This window comes from Euprymna scolopes, chromosome 6 (assembly GCF_053919585.1).
Source record: "Euprymna scolopes isolate OS-2025 chromosome 6, ASM5391958v1, whole genome shotgun sequence".
NCBI classification, from domain to species: domain Eukaryota; kingdom Metazoa; phylum Mollusca; class Cephalopoda; order Sepiida; family Sepiolidae; genus Euprymna; species Euprymna scolopes.
In genome coordinates, this window is record NC_136487.1 from 97746619 (window position 1) to 97768714 (window position 22096).

At 30.3% G+C, this 22096-nt stretch overlaps 1 protein-coding gene and 1 long non-coding RNA gene across 3 annotated transcripts in view; one reads left to right on the forward strand and one right to left on the reverse strand.

The window, feature by feature from the left end:
* LOC145277816 (uncharacterized) overlaps positions 1 to 11622 on the forward strand; it is a 77658-nt gene extending 66036 nt beyond the window's left edge. The window contains exon 2 of the long non-coding RNA XR_013868209.1: positions 9779 to 11622. This is a non-coding gene — a long non-coding RNA (uncharacterized LOC145277816). The remainder of the gene's footprint in view (positions 1 to 9778) is intronic.
* Positions 11623 to 20467: 8845 nt separating this feature from the next.
* LOC145277815 (copine-3-like) overlaps positions 20468 to 22096 on the reverse strand; it is a 58157-nt gene continuing 56528 nt past the window's right edge. For both annotated transcript variants that reach the window (XM_080129703.1, XM_080129702.1), the window contains exon 15: positions 20468 to 21973. In XM_080129703.1, coding sequence (XP_079985829.1) covers positions 21866 to 21973 — 108 coding nt within the window. In that variant the 3' untranslated portion in view covers positions 20468 to 21865. The remainder of the gene's footprint in view (positions 21974 to 22096) is intronic.

Consider the following 22096-nt stretch of genomic DNA (forward strand, 5'->3'; position numbering starts at 1 on the left):
TAAAAAATAAAACGCAATTTGCTCTACAACAGTATTGAGCACTTTCTTCAGGTTTTTATTAATTACCATTTCTACTATATATATATATATATATATATATATATATATATATATATATATATATTTATATATATGTTACATGATAAGGGTTGCCCCTTTTCATGTAAGTATAAAAATAGAGAGATTTAGTTAAAATGAAAATGAAATAGCGTAGACGAAATTCAAACCTCGTAAATTAGGTTTAGAAATAGATTACGAGAGAGAATTAGAAAATGGAATGTAAAACAAACCATTGTTTAGCTTAGAGATAAAATAGTTTCAAGAAAAGAATGTGCGTTGTCAATTCTGTTATGAAAATTCAATTGAAAGAATGCAACTACAAGATAATATAATAAACATATTTTTAACATATTGGAAAAATAGGTTACTGGGAATATAGGTTAAAATTCCTTTTGTAAACAAAGGAAAAAGTTTTGGACACACATTTCCAGAACACGTGAAAGAAGACACATGTTTTAACATGTGTATGACGTCATGGAAAATGGGAAGTTCTCGATATAGTTAGAAAACTTTAGAGTTAAGCAGAGAGAAACTGGAGGGAGAGACGGAGAGGGAGTTTGAGGACGACAGACCATAGTCTGCAGTTGGGATTTGAACGTCTAGAAGCGAAACGGTCACTTTTGAAACTTAGAATGTGAAGCTTTGAATTCTTGACTCAGAAACCACGGCCGGTCGTGAGAAGAAATAAACCCATCATGTGTTTTTATAAACGTCGTCTTTGTGTTGTAATTCTACCAAAAGGTAAAGTGAAAATTGTTATTATATGTCTTGTATATCATGTGGTTTAAAATGTCTTGACATACACATCTCATATCGACAATGTGAACTCTACATCTCATATCTACACTTCTAAGTATGAACGTTTTATATATAACAATCTCTCTTACAACAACATCTCTCTCTAAGACTCTAAGACTCTCACTATTAAAAAGTCCTAACAACGAACGATATAACAACAAAAAGAAACAGAGTAATAATAATAATAATAATGAACTATATAACATACATATATATATATGTATATATATTTTCTTTCTCTATTTCTTTTTTTCTCTTCTTAATCACTCTCTCTCCATTATAATCTTTTAACTTTATTTAAATTGCCCCCTCCCTCTTTACATCTTATAATTAAAGTTTTGTGTTTTAAGTTTTTTTAACTCCAACTTTTAAAGAGTTCCTACCTAAAATAAAAATCCATTATTCATTGAACTTTTGAATAGTCAAGTCGCTGCCTAATGATATCTGCTGTTTGATTGAAACAAGTGGCTATTTGTAGCAGCAGGATGTGACCATGTTTATATAACAATAAACAAGTATGTATATATATATATATATATATATATATATATATATGTATGCATATGTATGTATGTATATATACATATATATACATATATCTGTGTGCATATATATATATATATATATATATATATATATATATATATATATATGAACAAATGATTAATAAAACATGTTAAAAGACATCTTGAAAAAGAGTTAAAAACATATTTAATTTTAAAAAAGGAAACACAAGATAAGTGGATAGTCCTTAATCCGCGGAGTTTCGAAGAAATACTCTCCTTCTCATCAGAGGGCAGGAATTAGCAAAATGCAGGATCGGATTTTGCATATAAAAGTATTTAATGAAACTACAAGTAAGTCACAGATCTTACTTGGTTAAAAAAAAAAGGGTGAGGTAAGGGGAACAGGAGGCAAAAGAAAAATGATAAAAAGATTTCACATGAATGGATAGTCTGGTGAAGGGTAAAAATCCAAAAATGGTAAAATCCAAAAAGGTCGAATTTAAAATTTCAATCCAATGGGTAAATTCCAAATGGTCCAAAATGATCCAAAAGGCAGAGTTCCTTGGAAAAAAGCGCAAATGGAATGAATTCCAAATCATTAAAAGAAAAGCACTGGAGAGAATATTTAAAAACACGTCTGTCAAGGCTGGATGAATCAAAAAATGAAAAATAAAAAATATATATATATACTGACTTTTTCATAATTCTTAGGAGTTCAAAAATCGAGCCTGGAATCACCCCAAAACAAAGAAAAAAAAACAAAAAAAAAAGCCCCCCCCCCCAAAAAAAAAGAAGATTTTGCTTTTTAATATCCAAATTTGAAGTAATTTCTTGCGGCAAATCTATCAAAATATATAAAAGCTCACGATGAAATATTTAAAATATGGACGAACATATTCAAAGTGAATTTCTACTTTTGCATTTCATCAACAAATTCTTACTTGCCAAACAATCTGTGATAAACAGAGAAGTGGTCAACCACCTCAGCAAAAATAACCTGCTCAGTGACATGCAATATGCTTTTCATTCTATGAGATCTACAGCTGATGTACTAACGGCTATATCACACTAGATGAGTGAATCTCTCGATGGGCACTTCGTTTCTAGAGCAATAGCTCTTGACATATTAAAGCCTTCAATAGAGTATGGCAGAATGGTTTACTTCACAAAATCGCCATCTGAAAATGTACTCTCACCTATTAAATCCTTTCTCTCTGATAGGCTTACAAGAGTCGTCGTTGATGAGCTGCAATCAGACACTCACACTGGCGTTCCTCAAGGTTCCATCCTGGGCCCAACTCTCTTCTTGATCTTCATCAATGATCTCACAAATCACATTTATAGATCATTAATATATATATATATATATATAGCTAATAATGATGTAATATATAATAAAATAATATATATAGCTAAGAATGATGTAATATATAATAAATTAAAATATATAGCTAATAATGATGTAATATATAATAAATTAAAACATATATAGCTAATAATGATGTAATATATAATAAATTAAAATATATATAGCTAATAATGATGTAATATATAATAAATTAAAATATATAGCTAATAATGATGTAATATATAATAAATTAAAATATATAGCTAATAATGATGTAATATATAATAAAGTAAAATATATATAGCTAATAATGATGTAATATATAATAAGTAAAATATATATAGCTAATAATGATGTAATATATAATAAATTAAAATATATAGCTAATAATGATGTAATATATAATAAAATAATATATATAGCTAATAATGATGCAATATATAATAAATTAAAATATATAGCTAATAATGATGTAATATATAATAAATTAAAATATGTAGCTAATAATGATGTAATATATAATAAATTAAAATATATAGCTAATAATGATGTAATATATAATAAAGTAAAATATATAGTTAATAATGATGTAATATATAATAAAGTAATATATATAGCTAATAATGATGTAATATATAATAAATTAAAATATATATAGCTAATAATGATGTAATATATAATAAAGTAAAATATATAGCTAATAATGATGTAATATATAATAAATTAAAATATATAGCTAATAATGATGTAATATATAATAAATTAAAATATATAGCTAATAATGATGTAATATATAATAAATTAAAATATATAGCTAATAATGATGTAATATATAATAAATTAAAATATATAGCTAATAATGATGTAATATATAATAAAATAATATATATAGCTAATAATGATGTAATATATAATAAATTAAAATATATAAAGCTAATAATGATGTAATATATAATAAATTAAAATATATAGCTAATAATGATGTAATATATAATAAAGTGAAATATATAGTTAATAATGATGTAATATATAATAAAATAATATATATAGCTAATAATGATGTAATATATAATAAATTAAAATATATATAGCTAATAATGATGTAATATATAATAAAGTAAAATATATAGCTAATAATGATGTAATATATAATAAATTAAAATATATAGCTAATAATGATGTAATATATAATAAATTAAAATATATAGCTAATAATGATGTAATATATAATAAATTAAAATATATAGCTAATAATGATGTAATATATAATAAATTAAAATATATAGCTAATAATGATGTAATATATAATAAATTAAAATATATAACTAATAATGATGTAATATATAATAAAATAATATATATAGCTAAGAATGATGTAATATATAATAAATTAAAATATATATAGCTAATAATGATGTAATATATACTAAATTTAAATATATAGCTAATAATGATGTAATATATAATAAATTAAAATATATATAGCTAATAATGATGTAATATATACTAAATTTAAATATATAGCTAATAATGATGTAATATATAATAAATTAAAATATATATAGCTAATAATGATGTAATATATAATAAATTAAAATATATAGCTAATAATGATATAAAAAAAACATTAAGAGGAGAATTCTGGAATTTCAATTGTACAGAAAAGTATTTAACTTATTGAGAATATGTATTTTATAATGCCTACAATTTATAGAGATTAATGTGTATGCAGAAATGTCCAATAATCCTGTCGAGATTCCTAATCCTGATGACACTTGTACCAACAGCATGGTGAACATGAAGCCATTCTGCAGTTAAAAAAGGCATGTGGAGATGCACACAAATTTGCAACTAAGAAAGGCTTGAATAGCTTATCTCTATCTTTAAATCTTGTAATATATAATTTCTCAGTAAGACATGAACAAGTTGTCTCAGTAAGATACAGGTAAGTTTAGACGTAAGTAAGTTCTAGCTTTTTTCTGGATATACCATTTCACAATTAGTATTCGATTGGCTCATTATATCATAAAGAAAGCGATGTTTTTCTTTTATAGTTGGGATTCTCGAAAAAGTATTTGTGGCCAATGAATCTTTCCGTGAAAGTGTTATCAGCCATGCCAATATAATATATATTAATATTTGGGTATTTTTTAGTGAAGATTTTGGCTTTACATACTGTAAAAGCTAATAAACGATTTCCTTTAAGCAGACTTTCCCATTTATCTTGACACATGATTTAGTTATTTGTGTTCCGATCATTAATTTTCCTTGTGATTTTAAATTATTTTTTCCAGATTGTCACTACAGTTATAGTTCATGATAGCTCATAACACACACACACACACACACACAATAAATTTTCAATGATAAAAACCTATCAGGATAAATAAAACTCTACCGGATTAAGAGGAGCAAATTTCTTTTATTTTGTTGGATAATCTTCCAAGAATTTGAGTTGATTCACTTATTAACTCTCTTATCTATTTTGTCTTATTTTCTTTTTCTCTCTTACCTTCCCTCTCTGTCCTGCTCTAACCAAGTATGCCGACCTGTTCCACAAATCCCAAAACCTCAACATGAAACATCGCCAGAAAAAAAATTCGAATAAGCCTAGAATCCCATCTTCCAACGTAGACCCCTACTACCATGTCTCTTTCTCCAACATCAGGGGCCTACGTTCAAACCTTCCAGAGGTTGAAACCCAATTACAGGAGACGACACCAGACATATTCTTTCTAAGCGAAACTGGAATAGGGCCGACCACTTCTCTAGATGAGTTCATAATTAATGGATACTCTAACTTAACATCTAAATCTGACCCCCAAGATCGCCATGGGCATGGAATATGTGCCTACATTAAAGATGGCTTCCCATGTGGCAGGGATATCTCTAGAGAAGATCCTAATTTACCTTATATGTGCTTCCGGGTTGCACTTGCTTACACCACTGCATTTATATTTGCCCTCTATCGGCCCCACAACAGCGGAGTTACTATCTTTAAGAGCATATCTGAGAAAATAGACCACATCCTGTCTGCACACCCCACGGCTAACATCCACATCTGTGGTGACTTCAACGTCCATAATGTGGAATGGCTGACCCATTCAAATAAGACGGAAGATTAGGGGAGGTTCTGTCAGGATTTTGCCATTGCTTATGACCTCACTCAGATTGTTCGCGAGCCCACCCGTGTGCCCGATACTACAGGTCAATATGCAAGCCTCCTAGACCTTTTTCTCTTAACTTCCCCTGAGCTATGTTCATGTTCCGTTCTTTCTCCTCTAGGATCCTCCAACCACTCCGTCGTATCAGTTAAGATAAAAATGAAATGTAATAAGTCCCCAGACGTACCCCTCCACCGTACTGTATACCGATACTCCATGGCTGACTGGGATAGCTTCTGTACATTTATATCTGATGTACCTCTGCATTCCATGTTTAAAAAGGATGTGTCCTTTATAGTATCAGACCTGACTGAATGGTTAATTGTAGGCATAGACCGATTCATACCATCTAAAAAATTCCAACAGAAACCTACCAGCCAGCCATTGTTCTCCCCTGAATGTGCTGCTGCCATCGCGCACAGAAATCACTTTTTCCATAGCTACCAACGTAATAGATGCACTGAGACTAAAGCTACTCTCAGGAACGCCAGCAACCACTGTAAAAGAGTAATAAAAAATGCAAGAGAGCTATATGCCCAGCCTGTTAAATCCAAAGTAGCTAATCAATGGCTTGGTTCCCACCAGTTTTGGCAAATAACAAATAGGATCCTGAACAGAAGTGTGCGTTCTATCCCAACCATTATCAATGGACCAGAGGTCATCTCCTCAGCTTCAGACAAGGCCAAATTATTTGCCAAGAACTTTGTAGCTAATTCTACCCTATGCGATGAAGGCCATCAACTCCCCATATTTCCTCCTATAACACAGAACATGCTAGGTAACATACAAATATCTGTGCATGAGGTTGCCAAGCTAATCAAGAACCTTGATTCCAGTAAAGTTACTGGCCCTGACGGCATCCCAATTATAGTGTTAAAAAAGCTTCAACCAGAACTTGCCTCCATACTTACGAAACTGTTTAAACGTTGCCTTAAGGAGAAGTGCTTTCCAACACGTTGGAAAACCTCATCAGTATGCCCTGTATTTAAGAACTCAGGTGAAAAATCATCTCCCTCTCAGTACAGACCAATAAGTCTCCTGTGTATCATGAGTAAGTTGCTGGAATCCATATTAAATAGAGAAATAATCAACTGTCTCAGCAGAAATGACCTTCTTAGTGACACGCAATATGGTTTCCATTCTGCAAAATCTACCACAGATATGCTAACGGTTATATCTCATAGGATTAGTGAATCTCTTGACAAAGGCTTCCTTTTCAGGGCAATTGCTCTTGACATATCAAAGGCCTTCGACAAGGTATGGCATAAAGGCCTACTTCACAAGATCTCCAGCTACAGTATAACTGGAAATATTCTCTCTATCATTAAATCATTTCTCTCTGGTAGGCTGATAGAGTAGTGGTTGATGGACAAAAATCAGAGGCCTGCAGTATTAATGCTGGAGTCCATCAAGGGTCCATTCTGGGCCCAACTCTCTTCCTGATCTACATCAATGATCTCCCTAAACACATTCTTAAATCATTCGTTGACATCTATGCTGATGACACGACCATCTACGGCAACACATCAAAGGCTGTAAATGATAAAGCTCTCTCTGATTCTCTCTCCTCTGATCTCGAACAAGTGGTTTAGTGGGGGAAAACATGGCTGGTTACTTTTAATGCATCTAAAACCAAACTCCTATGTTTACATCATCAACGCTCTGATCCCCATCTGGCATAAATTGAAATGGATGGCTCTCGTCTAGGAGAAGCCCCATGTTTTGACAAGCTTCTGGGCTTGACCTTTACTCCTGATCTGAAATTGAACACGTACATCAAGTCTGTTGCCAAGGTCGCTAGAAAGATGGTGGGATCCTTCTACCGTTCCAGAAGATATCTCACTACTGATGCAATTCTCTATCTATATAAAAGCCAAGTACGTCCAAGGATGGAATACTGCTGCCATATCTGGGCAGGAGCTGCTAAAAACAGCCTATCCTGCCTTGACAGAGTACAAAATAGACTTTGTGGCTTAGTGGGGGATGCCCTTTTCTCTTCCCTGCAACCTCTCTCCCACAGAAGAGACGTTGCAAGCCTATCTTTGTTTTATCGTTATTTCCATGGCAGGTGCTCGTCTGAACTCCAACCTCTGGTCCCCCCCTCGCCAATCTTTTACAAAAAACATCCGTTTAGCTGAATCCACTGTCAAAAACTTTCCCCACTCTTTATCTATGCCTAAATCAAAACGTAGATTCCATGAGCAAAGCTTCTTTCTTAGAACTGCACGCCTGTGAAACTCTGTTCCGTCTGCCTGCTTCCCTCCTGACTACAACTTGGATGTCTTCAAGTGCAACATAAACAAATTCCTGATGAACCGCCCCCTTAAGTAGACACTTTAAATATCCACACTAACGTACTGTACTTACAATAACCCTTATCCCTGAGTGGCTTCCGGGTCTTGATAAGTGGTGACCACCTTGTAAAAAAAAAAAAAAAAAAATTTGATTTATATAAACTCTTTTCTCATGTTATTTTATACATTTTTGAAATCTTTAAAATTATTTACTTGTTTATAGAAAGTTTTCTTGAAACTTGTAAAAATTCTTTTATAAGTTTTTTTTTTATTTTTTAACTAGCGGGTGTACCCGGCATTGCCCGAGTGTTTGTTTCCGGGACGGGGGGGGGGGAGTTTTAAAAAATGTTATGGTAGGTAAGTAGGAAGGATCAAACCCGGAGTCATGAGTAAAAGTAGGAAAATAAAGTGTGAAAAAAAAAAAAAAAAAAGCATCTGCAACGTTAACAGTTCGGCCACCAAGAAAAGTCCATTCCAGTCGTTTAGGAAAAAAAAACAAAAAAAAAACGACTACGGTAGGTCAGCGCGAACGTGAAAATATAATGTGAATGGTCCAGCACGCTAACCACTACGCCACAGAGCACTGCAGCTTAGTTTAGTGATTTTAAATAACTTCACATGAAAGAACTACAAAGTCAAACCGGTGTTCTCTTCTCAACTGTTCCTTGTGAACGATCCCCAAACGGTGTTAAGTGGTGGCAGGGGGAGGAGGAATTTATTAGAGAGAAAATATTTTACCACTTCCATTGATCTTAACCGATTTTGGCCGTGACTTCTCAGCAGAAAAAGTATAGAAATCTAAGATTATCGAGGAATTTGAGAAATAATAAGCCTATAACACACCTCAGATATTGTTCTGCCGTTTGTGCATATTATATTTGCATGAAATATCTGGATTTTTAATCCTATTAATGTCAAAATCAGACGGGAAAAAATGAGTTCATTTTATTTATATAGAGATAAGGATTAAAATTTAAAAAAACTTTTCAAAATAATTTTTACAAAAAGTTCCCAAAAAACTGTTTAACAAATTAATTTTTTTTTTATTTATATGTATTTATGATGCAGAAAGATAATAGTTAATAGATAATAATAATAATAATAATAATAATAATAATAATAATAATAATAATAGATTAAATCTTTTATTATAAAACTTCAATTTTTTTTTATAATTTTTCAGAGAATTTTTAAAATATTATTTTTTCTTGTGTGTGTGTATTTTATGCTCTTTTCTCTTCTGTCTCCATCATATCCCCTCCCACCATCACCACACATTTTTTTTTATTTCTAATCTGAATTTTTTTAAAGTCGATGTTATATTTTGTATCCTTATTCTTGTATAATGCAGGTCTTTTCTCCTCTTCTGATGACAAACATTTAGCTTTAAAATTCCATGGCCTAGAGAGCTTATTCCCTAATAATAAAAATAGTAGATCAACTTCAAATAATCTCAGATCGATTATGTTAACTTATGCATAAATGCCATTAACATTATGAATTGTTCACAATGCTTTAAATAACCCATGTCATAAAACAAGTACAAGAAATTTGTAAACTTTTCAATATTTGTCTCTTTATATATTTTTTCCTTTTCTCTTTTTCTAGGAACATCTGTGAGCATCTGTTCGACTTTTGACAGTAAAAATGGCACAGTGCTGTCCTGGCGCCTTGTGGGGATTCATCTGGTTCTTGCTGCTTATCTTTGTAGCTTGGCCAGTCGGATTCATGATTGCCTTCCTCTATATATTCCTCATGCCATTTGGGGTCTGCATTGAACCACTCAAAGGTGTCTGCGATGCCATTCTTAAACTGGTACAGCTACCCATGACTTGTACTGAGAACATGATGAACATGAAGCCACTCTGCAGCTAAAAAAAAAAAAAAAAAAGCATGCAGAGATGCACACAAATCTGCAACTGGGAAAGGCCAGTTAAAGATCTGAACTTTGGACATTTGACTTTTCTTTTTTCACATCTGATGTAATCATTTTTACAAAGAATTTCAATTTATATTCAATAGTGCATTTCTCTTTCTTGTTTGGATCTAGGTGTTGGTAGCTATCTTAAATGGATCTTCAGGTTTTGTGGATTTATAAAATGTAAAAAAATCTTAATTCTTTATTAATTATAAAAAATGAATGTCTTTTAATGAATTGATTGCAACAGCTTCTGCATCAAATACATCACTGTAAAATAAAAAATTGAACCTTTAATACTCTTTGAAAATAAACATTCTAAAATGCAGCTGACATCAACCACAGTGTTAAATTGTATGACACAAACTATGAAGAAACATTTTTGCTCCCTTTCAACAGAAAAACTAAAACACACAAAAAATATTGGTTGTTCTGATCATGCATATCTTAAAAACAAATCTAATGAATTTGAGATTGAAATCATAATTATGGACGACTTAAAGATAACTGATTTGCTCACCAATTCAAATTTCCAAATGTAATTAAAAGATTGAAGTTAATTTTCCAACAAATATTTTTACAAATATTAATTAAATCTTTCTCTTGTAATGGTAAATGTTATTTACAATAAATAAACAAATTCAGATGTTTTCCTTTCATTGATTTGATATTTTTTTTTTAATTTTGCTTTAGTCTTAATTTGATCAAAGGCATTAATAGAACCATCACAAACTAGACCCTCTTTTTCTCTTGTGAAGACACCAACAGAAAAATGCTGTTTGAGCTGATCAGTAAATTTTTTAAGCTCAGAACTTATACAAACATAAGAGATAAAAAAGGTAAAAGTAGACCTTAAAAATCTGTGCATGAGAAAAGGACTTAACGATTTAGGATGTTAATAAACACAATTATAAAAAAATTAGAATTCAAATTACCAAATGGATGATGTGGAAACGATTATATTTACATGACGTTACATTGTGGGTGGGGTGGGGGACAAGCCAATAACTAAAGGGAGGTAATACATGTTATTAATAAACAATAAAAATGATTGTTGAAATTTGAAGTTTTGTAGTAAAATGTAGATAATGGCAATTAGCTTCACAGTCTCAATCTTTTAAACATGGCTTGTGTAAATTAGTTAAAAGTTATTTGAATCATTTATTCATTCACTACAAACATCCAATTAGATAAATATTCAAACATTATCACTGATAAATATATTGACAAAAGAATATATGACTAATAAAAGAAACAAAACTTGACTAAAACGACTTCAATTATATTACGATGATACTAATATGTATGTAACAGTTATCATAATTGATTTTTTGTGTGAATTATCTTCAATTCTAAATCTTGAGCAGTACACCTAAGGATTGAGAATCAAATGTGGAAAGGACTTCTTTTTCCTTTAAGTTTGGAATGGACCTCAACAAATTTCATGCCTAGTAATAAAAAAGAAAAAAATTCACTAATGATGTAAACTTCTTTGATATGTCAACTACAAATCTCATTAAATTGAATTTCAATATTTTATTGTTTTTGTTTTCTTATTTTTATGTTTGAAGAATAACATAAATTCTATTAATAATTAAAAAAAACATTTATTTCTAATTATATTTATTTATGATTATATTTATTTCTAATTATATTTATTTCTGATTATATTTATACTCCATTGTAATCTATATAGACAAATGAATAAGACCGTTGCAAATTCTTAACTCGCACCCATATACATCTATATATCGCACCCATATATATCTATATATGTGCTTTTTTTGGGTGTTCTCCTAAACGAACACATAGAAGCTTTCTTTGAATAATGGAAAGTAAAAACAAAAGAAAGAATGAGTAGATATGGCAGATATGATGGAGATTGCTTCATTATTTTTTTCTTTTGATTCATTGAGGAATTTTTGAAATTTTTAATTTTTAAAATAAATACGTTTCAGCTGTGGAAATTTAAAAGTCATTTAAAAACAAGTTTTCATATTTCATCAATTTTAGTAACATGATTTAAATCACTAATTATCATTAGTGCAATCGAGCAAATTTAAATTTCAAAGGTGATTCTTTTGTTTTAAACTGATTTTTCTTTAGCATTCCGATCGGCACATTTAATCAAATATTCACATAAAGAGTTCTCAATGAAATAATACTTTTGAAATCAAAGTTTTAATAAATTTCAAAGTATCCTGATACTGAGGGAGACAAAGAAATGTAAATTTAATGATCAATGCGATCCATTTAACCAAAACTAATTGTACTATTTTTTTTTTACAAATGTGAGGATCATATTTTTGTATTTACACAAAATATAATTTAAAGAAACATTTTCAGACTAATCACTATTACTTTGGAAAAATTATCAAAAAAGACAGTGACAGATCAAGAATTATAAAGTAAACTGTTTTTGTAAAACAAACCACAATCTACAAATATGTTCCAAATATCAGTTTTGTGCTTGATTTTAAAATTGTAATGTTTTAAAAAGTAGTATTTTTACTGTGTGTTTAGTTTTATTGATATTATAAAATAACTTTTGTTATTTTTATGAAACTTCCTGTTAGTTTAATCACAGAAATAGATTATATCTACCAATATTTGCATGCATGCATTGCAAATTAATTGGATATAGTTTGCCTTAGAAAGCATGACAAAGCATAAATTACCATCATTAATTTTGGCCTTATGAGCTGCTTAATGTCAACATTGAAAGCTAAGCATCCATGGTTTCATTCTATTGTAGTATTTACAAAAAATGTCTTAATTAAGGCTGAGTTTTAAATGTGACTTATTTTATAGTATGTCAGTAACTTAATCAGAGTCACAAGGCAAAATTACAAGAAATGTATTAGTTCATATGGAGTCAAAATATTTACATATGATCTTTAAGTGGTTCTCAAAATTTTCCAAAACACACCTTTAATATTTGTTATGTTTCAAATTAAAATTCAAAGATGTATTTTACAATTAAAATCAAATCAATCAAACCAATTTATTTAGCAGTTTTCATCTTGTCCAAAATATGGAAATGTAGAGTTTTCACTGATAAATTGGGTAGATGTGAGTGGTACAGGTCTACTGGGGTTTCAACAAATGTCATAAATTGACACATCTAGTTATTTTTAAACATTTTCTTTTGCTTTAAAAAAGTCACGTGACTAAAATAAAACCCTGCTTTATGAAAATCTTGTCACATTTCATTAAGTTTGGAAGTTAAATTTTTTCTTTCTTTATTAAAAATAGGAAACAGCAATAAAAAATATTTTTTAATAGATTATATAAAAATCTTGGATTCATCTAGTGATTAGACTTTTACAAAATTTACTAAATCCAAAAAAAAATCAACAAAAAAAATCATAAGGTGTGGTGAATCATTCTTTAGCGTTGATGAACGTGTTGCAATAAAAATGCTGCTTCCTATCACCTCACTGGGTTGGCATCTGGAAGAGCACCCAGTCTATAAAAATCTTGTCTCATCACTGGAAGTTATTTCCTTAATTAAGTTTGGAAATCAATTTTCTAAAAGCTGTCCAATTCATTCCAACATATAAAATGAACATAAAACCGAATATGATGATGTTTCAAGAATCTCTCTTTCTGCTGCTAGAATAACATTTCTCAAATAATAGAAAAAGCTTGTACCAGCTCTAGCAATTATGTTGCATAACACATGCAAGCTAAGAGTGAATCATTGTGAAAAGCTAGCAAACATATTCCTCACAGGTTTTACGTTTTTAAAAGGTTTTTATCAAATGTTCAAAACGTTCCCCTTATGGTTTCGTCTGCAAAACATTTTCTCACAACAGCAATCCTTATTTCAGGTAATCCACAATTTTTTTATGCTAACTTATATCATACTTTATTTAAGAAAATAAAATATGGTGTATTTGGAGTTTGCATATATGTAAACAAATCGAAACGTATGATCGGTTGACAAAAAAGAATAGGCAGAGTAGGCATTACTCACATCGTTTACAAATATGCGTGATGCAGATTTTTATACTTTAAGTGTGAATCTCAATCTTTACACAAAAATGTAAAATAAAAAGGTATTAGTAAAAATTGTAAAAACGTAATTTCTAATTTTTTTTTTTTTTTGCCAATAAAATGTAACAAACATTTAAGTGAGCACAGAAATTCATTGTAGTCACTCATGAACTTAGCTAAGTACTTTTTCACAAATATTCAATAAGTTACATCCTTTTTGTATATACAGATGGAAATTGATATCCCCAAGTAATACTGCTTAAGGAGCAGGTATAAACCAATATTCTTTGGTTTAATTTATTATTTTTAGATATATTTTTATTCTGAAAATGAACATACACTGCTGACAAACTTACTTGCAGCTATTTGCTGACTTTGCAAATGTGGTTTGATGCTATATGTTACAGTTGCCAGATTTGGTAACTGTGGGGTCAACACTGTAGTGGCATCAGGCAATTCGGGTTAAACTGTAGTGGCATCAGGCAAGTGGTTAAACTTGGAAATGTTCTGGGAAAACAATTGCTTTTACTTGAAATGAATGCAATTGTGAATTTCTCAGTAACATGTAAAATCCAGAATGTATGTGGAATTTAGTTTCCACGGTAGACAATTTTAACAAATTAAATAATAAAATTATAAGCAGAACTGTGGAGTCAGAAATAATTGTTTGATCAAACAGAAATATTCAATTTGTGGTATTGAAAAACATTATAAACTTAAAATGCTATAAATTATGTATAGCATTTATAGATTATTACAAGCGGAAGATGTTTCTTGTGCCAAACATTTCAGGAATCAGAGTCAAGTATTTGAGTTACTTGATGCACATCTTTGGCTTTCACATGACTTGTTTGTGAATATTATACGTTTACAGCTGAAATGAGCATTGAGTGAGCACAATTTTGTTAAAGATCATTTTTCAAAGCAGATTGCTGATTTTAAATCAATGAAAGATCAGTTCCACTCACTGGAGAACTCTTTTGCAGTTGATACTAAAAGATTGACAAATTATTTCCAATTAGAATCGATTGATCTTAAAGTGCAACTCACTAATAGGAAGAGTTTTAAATATCTGAAAGTTCTGGGTATCACATAGGATAGATATGGCTATTTAATGTGAAAAGTGTGTAATCTTTGTTTCAAGCTATGTTCTCATTTACACTATGAAATAAATAAAATCACTTTAGTTCTCAAACTGTACCAAGCTTTTGCAAAATTGTGTGCAAACTGCATTAAATCTAATTAAAGGTTTGAGAATTTATCTGCTTGTTTTGAGTATTTATGGAGAAAAATTAAGACTTTATGCACCAAATAATTCAGTTGTTGAAATGTTTTTTTAATCTATTAAGATTTTATTCAAAATTATTTATTGATTAGAAAAAAGTTTCGTCTTTTTAATCAATAAATAGCAGAGACCACTATACAAGCATTCAGATTAAATGCTATGCTTTGTATTAAAATTGAAATAAATTGATTTTAATATGACAAGCTTTGTTTATGCTTATCAAGCATCCGCTGTTTCAAAGCAACACTAATCAGAAAATCAAATCTCTAGAAAATTTTCCAATACATGAGCCCCAGTAATTTGTCAGTTTTTTTATTACCATATAATAATTGGAAAAAATTCCTTTGAAATTAATCTCATCAACTTACATTATCTCACATCCATTAATGGTATATACTGTGCATGACTAAACATTGTACACATCTAATTTATACCAATTTATGTCATCAAATGCAGTTCATACTTTGTGGATCTACAGATGCTCGGGCAAGGTTATCACTTTTGAATCTCATTTCATTACACAGACCACTCATTTCATTACATGAACCACTTATTTCATTACACGAACCACTCATTTCATTACATGAACCACTTATTTCATTACATGAACCACTCATTTCATTACATGAACCACTCATTTCATTACATGAACCACTCATTTCATTACATGAACCACTCATTTCATTACATGAACCACTCATTTCATTACATGAACCACTCATTTCATTACACGGACACTCATTTCATTACATGAACCACTCATTTCATTACACGAACCACTCATTTCATTACACAGACCACTCATTTCATTACATGAACCACTTATTTCATTACACGAACCACTCATTTCATTACACGGACACTCATTTCATTACACAAACCACTCATTTCATTACACGAACCACTCATTTCATTACACGAACCACTCATTTCATTACACTTGAACTCCAAATACTGAGCACTAATTAAACATGCAGTAACTAGCTCACTCGCAAATTATACTTTCCTTGAAATCAAGAAAGATACTCTGTTAAGAGATTTTATTCCTAATCAGGAGGTTGAGCCTAATTAGGATATTATCAGGACCTCACTTATAACTGCCCTTGAAATCGTTTATCTCCATTCTGGAATAAGTATGCAGCAGCTATCAGACATCATATGATTGAATAGCATAGAAATCTTCAGCATGTATGCCAGGCAAGCATCTAGTTTCACCCAAGTGATGTATGCCAGGCAAGCATCTAGTTTCACCCAAGTGATGTATGCCAGGCAAGCATCTAGTTTCACCCAAGTGCAAGTAGCTCACCATATACACTACAGAGATTGCTTAATAAATGTAAAATCTCTAAAGTTACTGGTAAAATACAGTGGCTTTTAAGATGCATAGTAATCATATACTCTCCATCACACAGAGACAATACACTTAAGTCAAGAATTTATTGGACTAAACTCAAATATTAGATTCAAATCAAATTTATCTGCCATCACGAAATAGTTTGTAAAAAGTACAGACTCAAACTTTGCAGAAATGTAAGCAAAATTTAGTTTTATTGTTGTCAGTGGTATCAATCCTTTCACAAATTTTTACTGCAAACAACTGCCCCCTTCTACTGTAATTGCCTATGCAAATTGCCCTTACAGTGCATCTTGTAGCATCCAAAATTAGTATGCATACAACAGGCGATTTCATGCTACTTATGATGGGGGAGATGGGCACTGCTCATTACATTATATTAATTGAAAAGCAATGGACACAGTAATTAAATTTGTTTTCATAATATTCTCTTGCTTTTGCAATTGTTAAATTGTGTGTGTGTGTGTATACACACATACAGACAATATTTTCAATAGATTTTCCATCGTTTCATTGGAAGATTTTCTAATTTAAAAACAATAAAAACACTTGAACTATTAATTTAGATATCCCCTACCCCCTGCTAAAATAAATGTTAAAGAGATTTATAAAAATCTTGTATTCAGTTTTTCTGAATTAAGTATTTTTACCATGTTGTATGCTATCATTGACTAAAAGAAAATAAAATAAAAACATAAAACTATGTAATCTCATTTCTTTATTTCAAATATACAATAAAATATAAAAGCAAATATAAAAGAAAGAATTCGGAGGAAATAAAACAATAAATTTATTTAAAAAAAAAATGTACTGTAAAGCATTTTTATTTTTTGTTTGAAATGTTTACCAATTTTTAGTTTGTTTGATTTGAAAATTTTTATTTCAATTCTATTAATTAAAAAAAATAATTTTTTAATATTCATAGCCAGGCGAAAGAGTAAATAAAATACTTTTCAACTTAACATATTCTGGTGTATAAAGTAGTGAATAAAACTTCCAATTCATGGAGTAAATAAAATATTTAAGTAGTAAGTTTATGGATACGAAAGCAATTGTGACGAAAAGACAACATTTCTTATTGTGCACAGAGGTCTTGAGCTAGCGAGTTAAGAAACAAACTGGCTCGATAAAGGGAAAAAGAGAGCGCTAAATATCACTGTTTATTGTTATGTAGTAAAGTAAAATTTTTTCTTTTTATCTTGTCTCACTTTAACGGACTGCTTAACATTTACAAATAATATTAACTCCATAAATTTGTACATAATAAAAATTAATAAAATAAAGAAAATATAAAAAATTTGTCTGTAACGAAAACTGTTACGATTTTCAAAAATATTAGTTTATATCTTTCCATCTTTATTTTCAAAATGTTCAAAATTTAATAAAAGCAAATATATGAGCATACCGGTTGCATATTTTTGCTAATCTGTTATAATTAGAAATCTTGCTATGTCTGGCTTAGAAAATTATTTATTATTTAAAAAAGCAATAATAGAGGTGAATTTATTTATATCAATAACTGGTCTGTAGATAAGGCACCCAACTAAAATGATGTACTAAACGAACAAATAAAATTACATAGTGATTTTGAAATGTTTGTATTAACAACATAGCAAACAACTATGATTAAAATGTCATTTGAAATGTTAAACGAATGATTCAAATTTTGTGGTATTAATCATTTTATCTCTTATATAATGAAATGACCGCAGAAATTCCCCTCTGGATCAAAGTACCGTAGGTTTGCAACAACAAAAGCCACATACAAATTCATTACAGCTACTACCTTATGTAGCTTTCGAACACCATTTTAGACACATTAATTAGTGATAATAAAATGCTAGGTTTCATCTGAAGAGCAACACCATCACAATCGCAACATCTTTAGAGGAAGGATTCCCTATTTCTCCCTCTAAATATTGAGTTCATCCACCATTACCAGTTGTCACTGGAACCAATTCTACATGTTCCACAGTTACTGTAATTAAACCGACTGTAACTGGCTCATAGATACATACACAGAACATGAGCTTTCCAATTTCGGATTCATAAATAATGAAGTCTCCCTCACCAAATTCCATCCATTCTGATTGGCTGAGCAATTAAAATTTTAATATTCCGGAATCCAGTTATTTGCTTTATGAACGAATGTTAAAATATGGCGTGACTAAGAGACATATATTTTTGGCCCGGAGTCAAGTTCATTTGCATATTTATTTATATATTGAGGAGTTTAGCTCCCAAATATTTGCGACTTATTTTAAGATTTTTCTTATAATAATAAAAAAAACCTGACATCTTCATCGATGATGACATCTTGGTCAAAACATCACCAAAACTGAGTTCTTATACAATTAAACACACTACGTGTACATTGCTGATGTATTTATAAATCGATGAGTTTAGCTCTCAAATATTTGCGACAATTACACTAAAACACTAAAAAAACAACACTGATGTCTTTGTCATAACTAAACTGAAGAGATTAGCTCCCAAATATTTGCATTTTTTTTTTTTTTTACTATTACGCCTAAAGAAAGATATGGAAGTTTATTGAATGAAATAAAACAAACTTATTTTTTGCCAACAATTATATATATGCTACATATTCCCTCATATAAAATCCCATAATTTTTTTTATCGGAACAAATCATTAGAAAATGTACTTGATTCTTTGGAGGAAAAACTCAACATTAAATGCGTCAGTACTTTGCCATGGTACATTCATTTTGACCATGGGCACCAGTGCCCGTTATTATATGGGTTCGGCAGTGACTCCCACTTACAACCGTAGTTTAGTTGGTGGGGGCATACTTCCATCATGCAACGCTGGTATACGGGTCCTGCTAGTTATTAATAAAATGATTAATACCATAAAGATTTATCATTTTGCTATATAGAAAAATGAGTTTTATATTCAGATAAAATTCATCATACATTTATAAGTAACCATTATAATAATAATTAGTAATTGAATGTTAAGTTGGAGTTCATAATATTGGTAGCTTATAACTATTTAAACTACTGCCTTTCTTATTTCTAAATCTACCATTTTTATTAATTGGAAAGAAAACTGGCCAAAGAATACCTTACAGAGATATAAAAAAGTGTAGCATCAACCTTAAAAAAATTACCAAGAATAACATAAAAATATAAAAGAAATCTTTTTTTTACCACAATAAAGCAAATTGGTATCAAAATATAAACATGGCTGTAAATTTCAAATTGCAAAACAGAAAATCTTTACCCCCCCCAATCAGAAAATTAACAACAGTTGAAGAGATTCAAGATATGATAAGCATTTAAAGCTCAAGAGATGATGTATAACAAAATTCAATGCAAAAGCATTAAACAAATAAGTCAGACTTGATGAAAGAAACAGCAGCAAAGATTTACCTCATGAATAACATTGTTTTATTAATAAAAACAAAACTTGTTATCCAACATTACGTTGTATATGAATGCGGTTGTACTGTCAGCTAAAATATTCACATTTTAGAAATTAAGGTTAGACTATGTCAACAATTATTTAGAAATTAATGACTATTTTAATCCGTTGTTTCTTTAATGTTTTTAAGAATTAAAGTTATTTCTTTAACAAATGCATTAAATAAATTATGTATCATATCGTTGTTTATGTTCATAAATGCATTTAAAACAAAGTTAAAAAATAATTACATTATATTTTATCTCTAATACCGAATTATCGTGTTCAATGTTTTCTTTGATCAAAGCAATAAATTTATTTTTTGGAGTTTTAATCAGTTTTAATTCATAAACATAAGTTTGAAGTCAAATTTTGACATATTATTTGAATAGTAGTTGTCTCACAACGTTGATAGATTTATTTAAAAGAACAAAATGCATACATTTATTGAGTTCAAGTTTTTCTTTTATCATCATTTAATTAAATCTTCACTTATATGTCCATATTCCTCTATTTTATAAGTTGTTTGACTTGCATCAATATGCCAAGGTTTCCTCTCAATGGACTCTTCAGAACGCAAATAACATGACATTTTTAACTTTTGTGTCCAAGAACAAAGCTAAACCTTATATGTAGAATGTTTATTCCAACCGTAATCAAAGTATAACGGGTATAACATCATGTGCATGGAAGCAAAGCATGCACAACCTACAGCCACCAAGAACGGAAACTGAACATATTCCACATGCGTAGTCTGTAGAGAATTCTTGAAATTTCTTGGAAAGACAAAGCTACAAACAATGCTGTGCTCACAAGGACTGGTATTCCCTCCATGTTCACCCTCCTTCGACAAAGACGTCTACACTGGATAGGCCATATGCACCACATGGACAATAGGAGAATCCCAAAAGGCATTCTCTTTGGTGAACTCACCACTGGCAAAAGGAAAATTGGTCGTCCTTACTTCCGCTATGTGCAAACGCGACATGAAAGTATGTGATATTGACCCTACCAGTTGGGAGCCCAAAGTTAAAGTCTGCAACATCTGGAGACAAACAGTAACAAAATGTCTGACCACTAGCGAAAGAGCCATCGCAGAATAGGTGGTAACCAAAAGGCCAGGAAACAAAATTCAACCGACCACCAATATGATGACCCGACCTACACCTGCAGTGTTTGTAACCGACAATGTAGATAAAAGATAGGCTTGTTCAACTACAGAAGACAGTATTTAATCACCTTTACAGGCGCAACCTATAGTCTTCTAGAATGATGGAGGCCATTACATGGTTGTCACTGACAGAATTTTGCCATTCTCACTTCTCACTTGCTGGAAACTGAAAGCCACTTTATTCAGTTTAGGATTTATGGGTCTGAAGAGACCATCCGGTGGAAACCTTGACATATAGATATCAGCGATATCCCAAATTTGTAAATATATTTGGTTTACTAATTTTGGTATTGAGCAATATAAGAATAAACTAATTTTGGTATCGAGCAATATAAGATCAGGTGTATACTAGACTTATTTTGAATGGATAACTCTGAATTCATAGTCATGCACATTTATATATTAAAGTTAATAATTCTGTTAGACTAATTTGTTTCAATATAAAAAAATAATTCTTTCACCGCATGGAGTAAAAAAAAAAAAGGAAAGATGCATGTAAATGTGAAGATACTTATTAAAACCATTATCGTCGTTATGTTACTTATGTAGGAGTTGGTCGGTTAGGTCCAATTTTCATCATCTGGAAATAATTTACGATTTGGTGGGGTACCTCAGCAAGGACATGTTTGGCAAGTTCTGACATAGAAGTCTGTTAAAAGAAGAAAAAAAGAAAGAATGGCGTGATTTTTAAAGACAAAACAAGCAGATATTATAAGTTTTTTTCTGCTTATTAAGCGTGATTGCAATCTTATTTCATAAGAAAAGCTTTAAA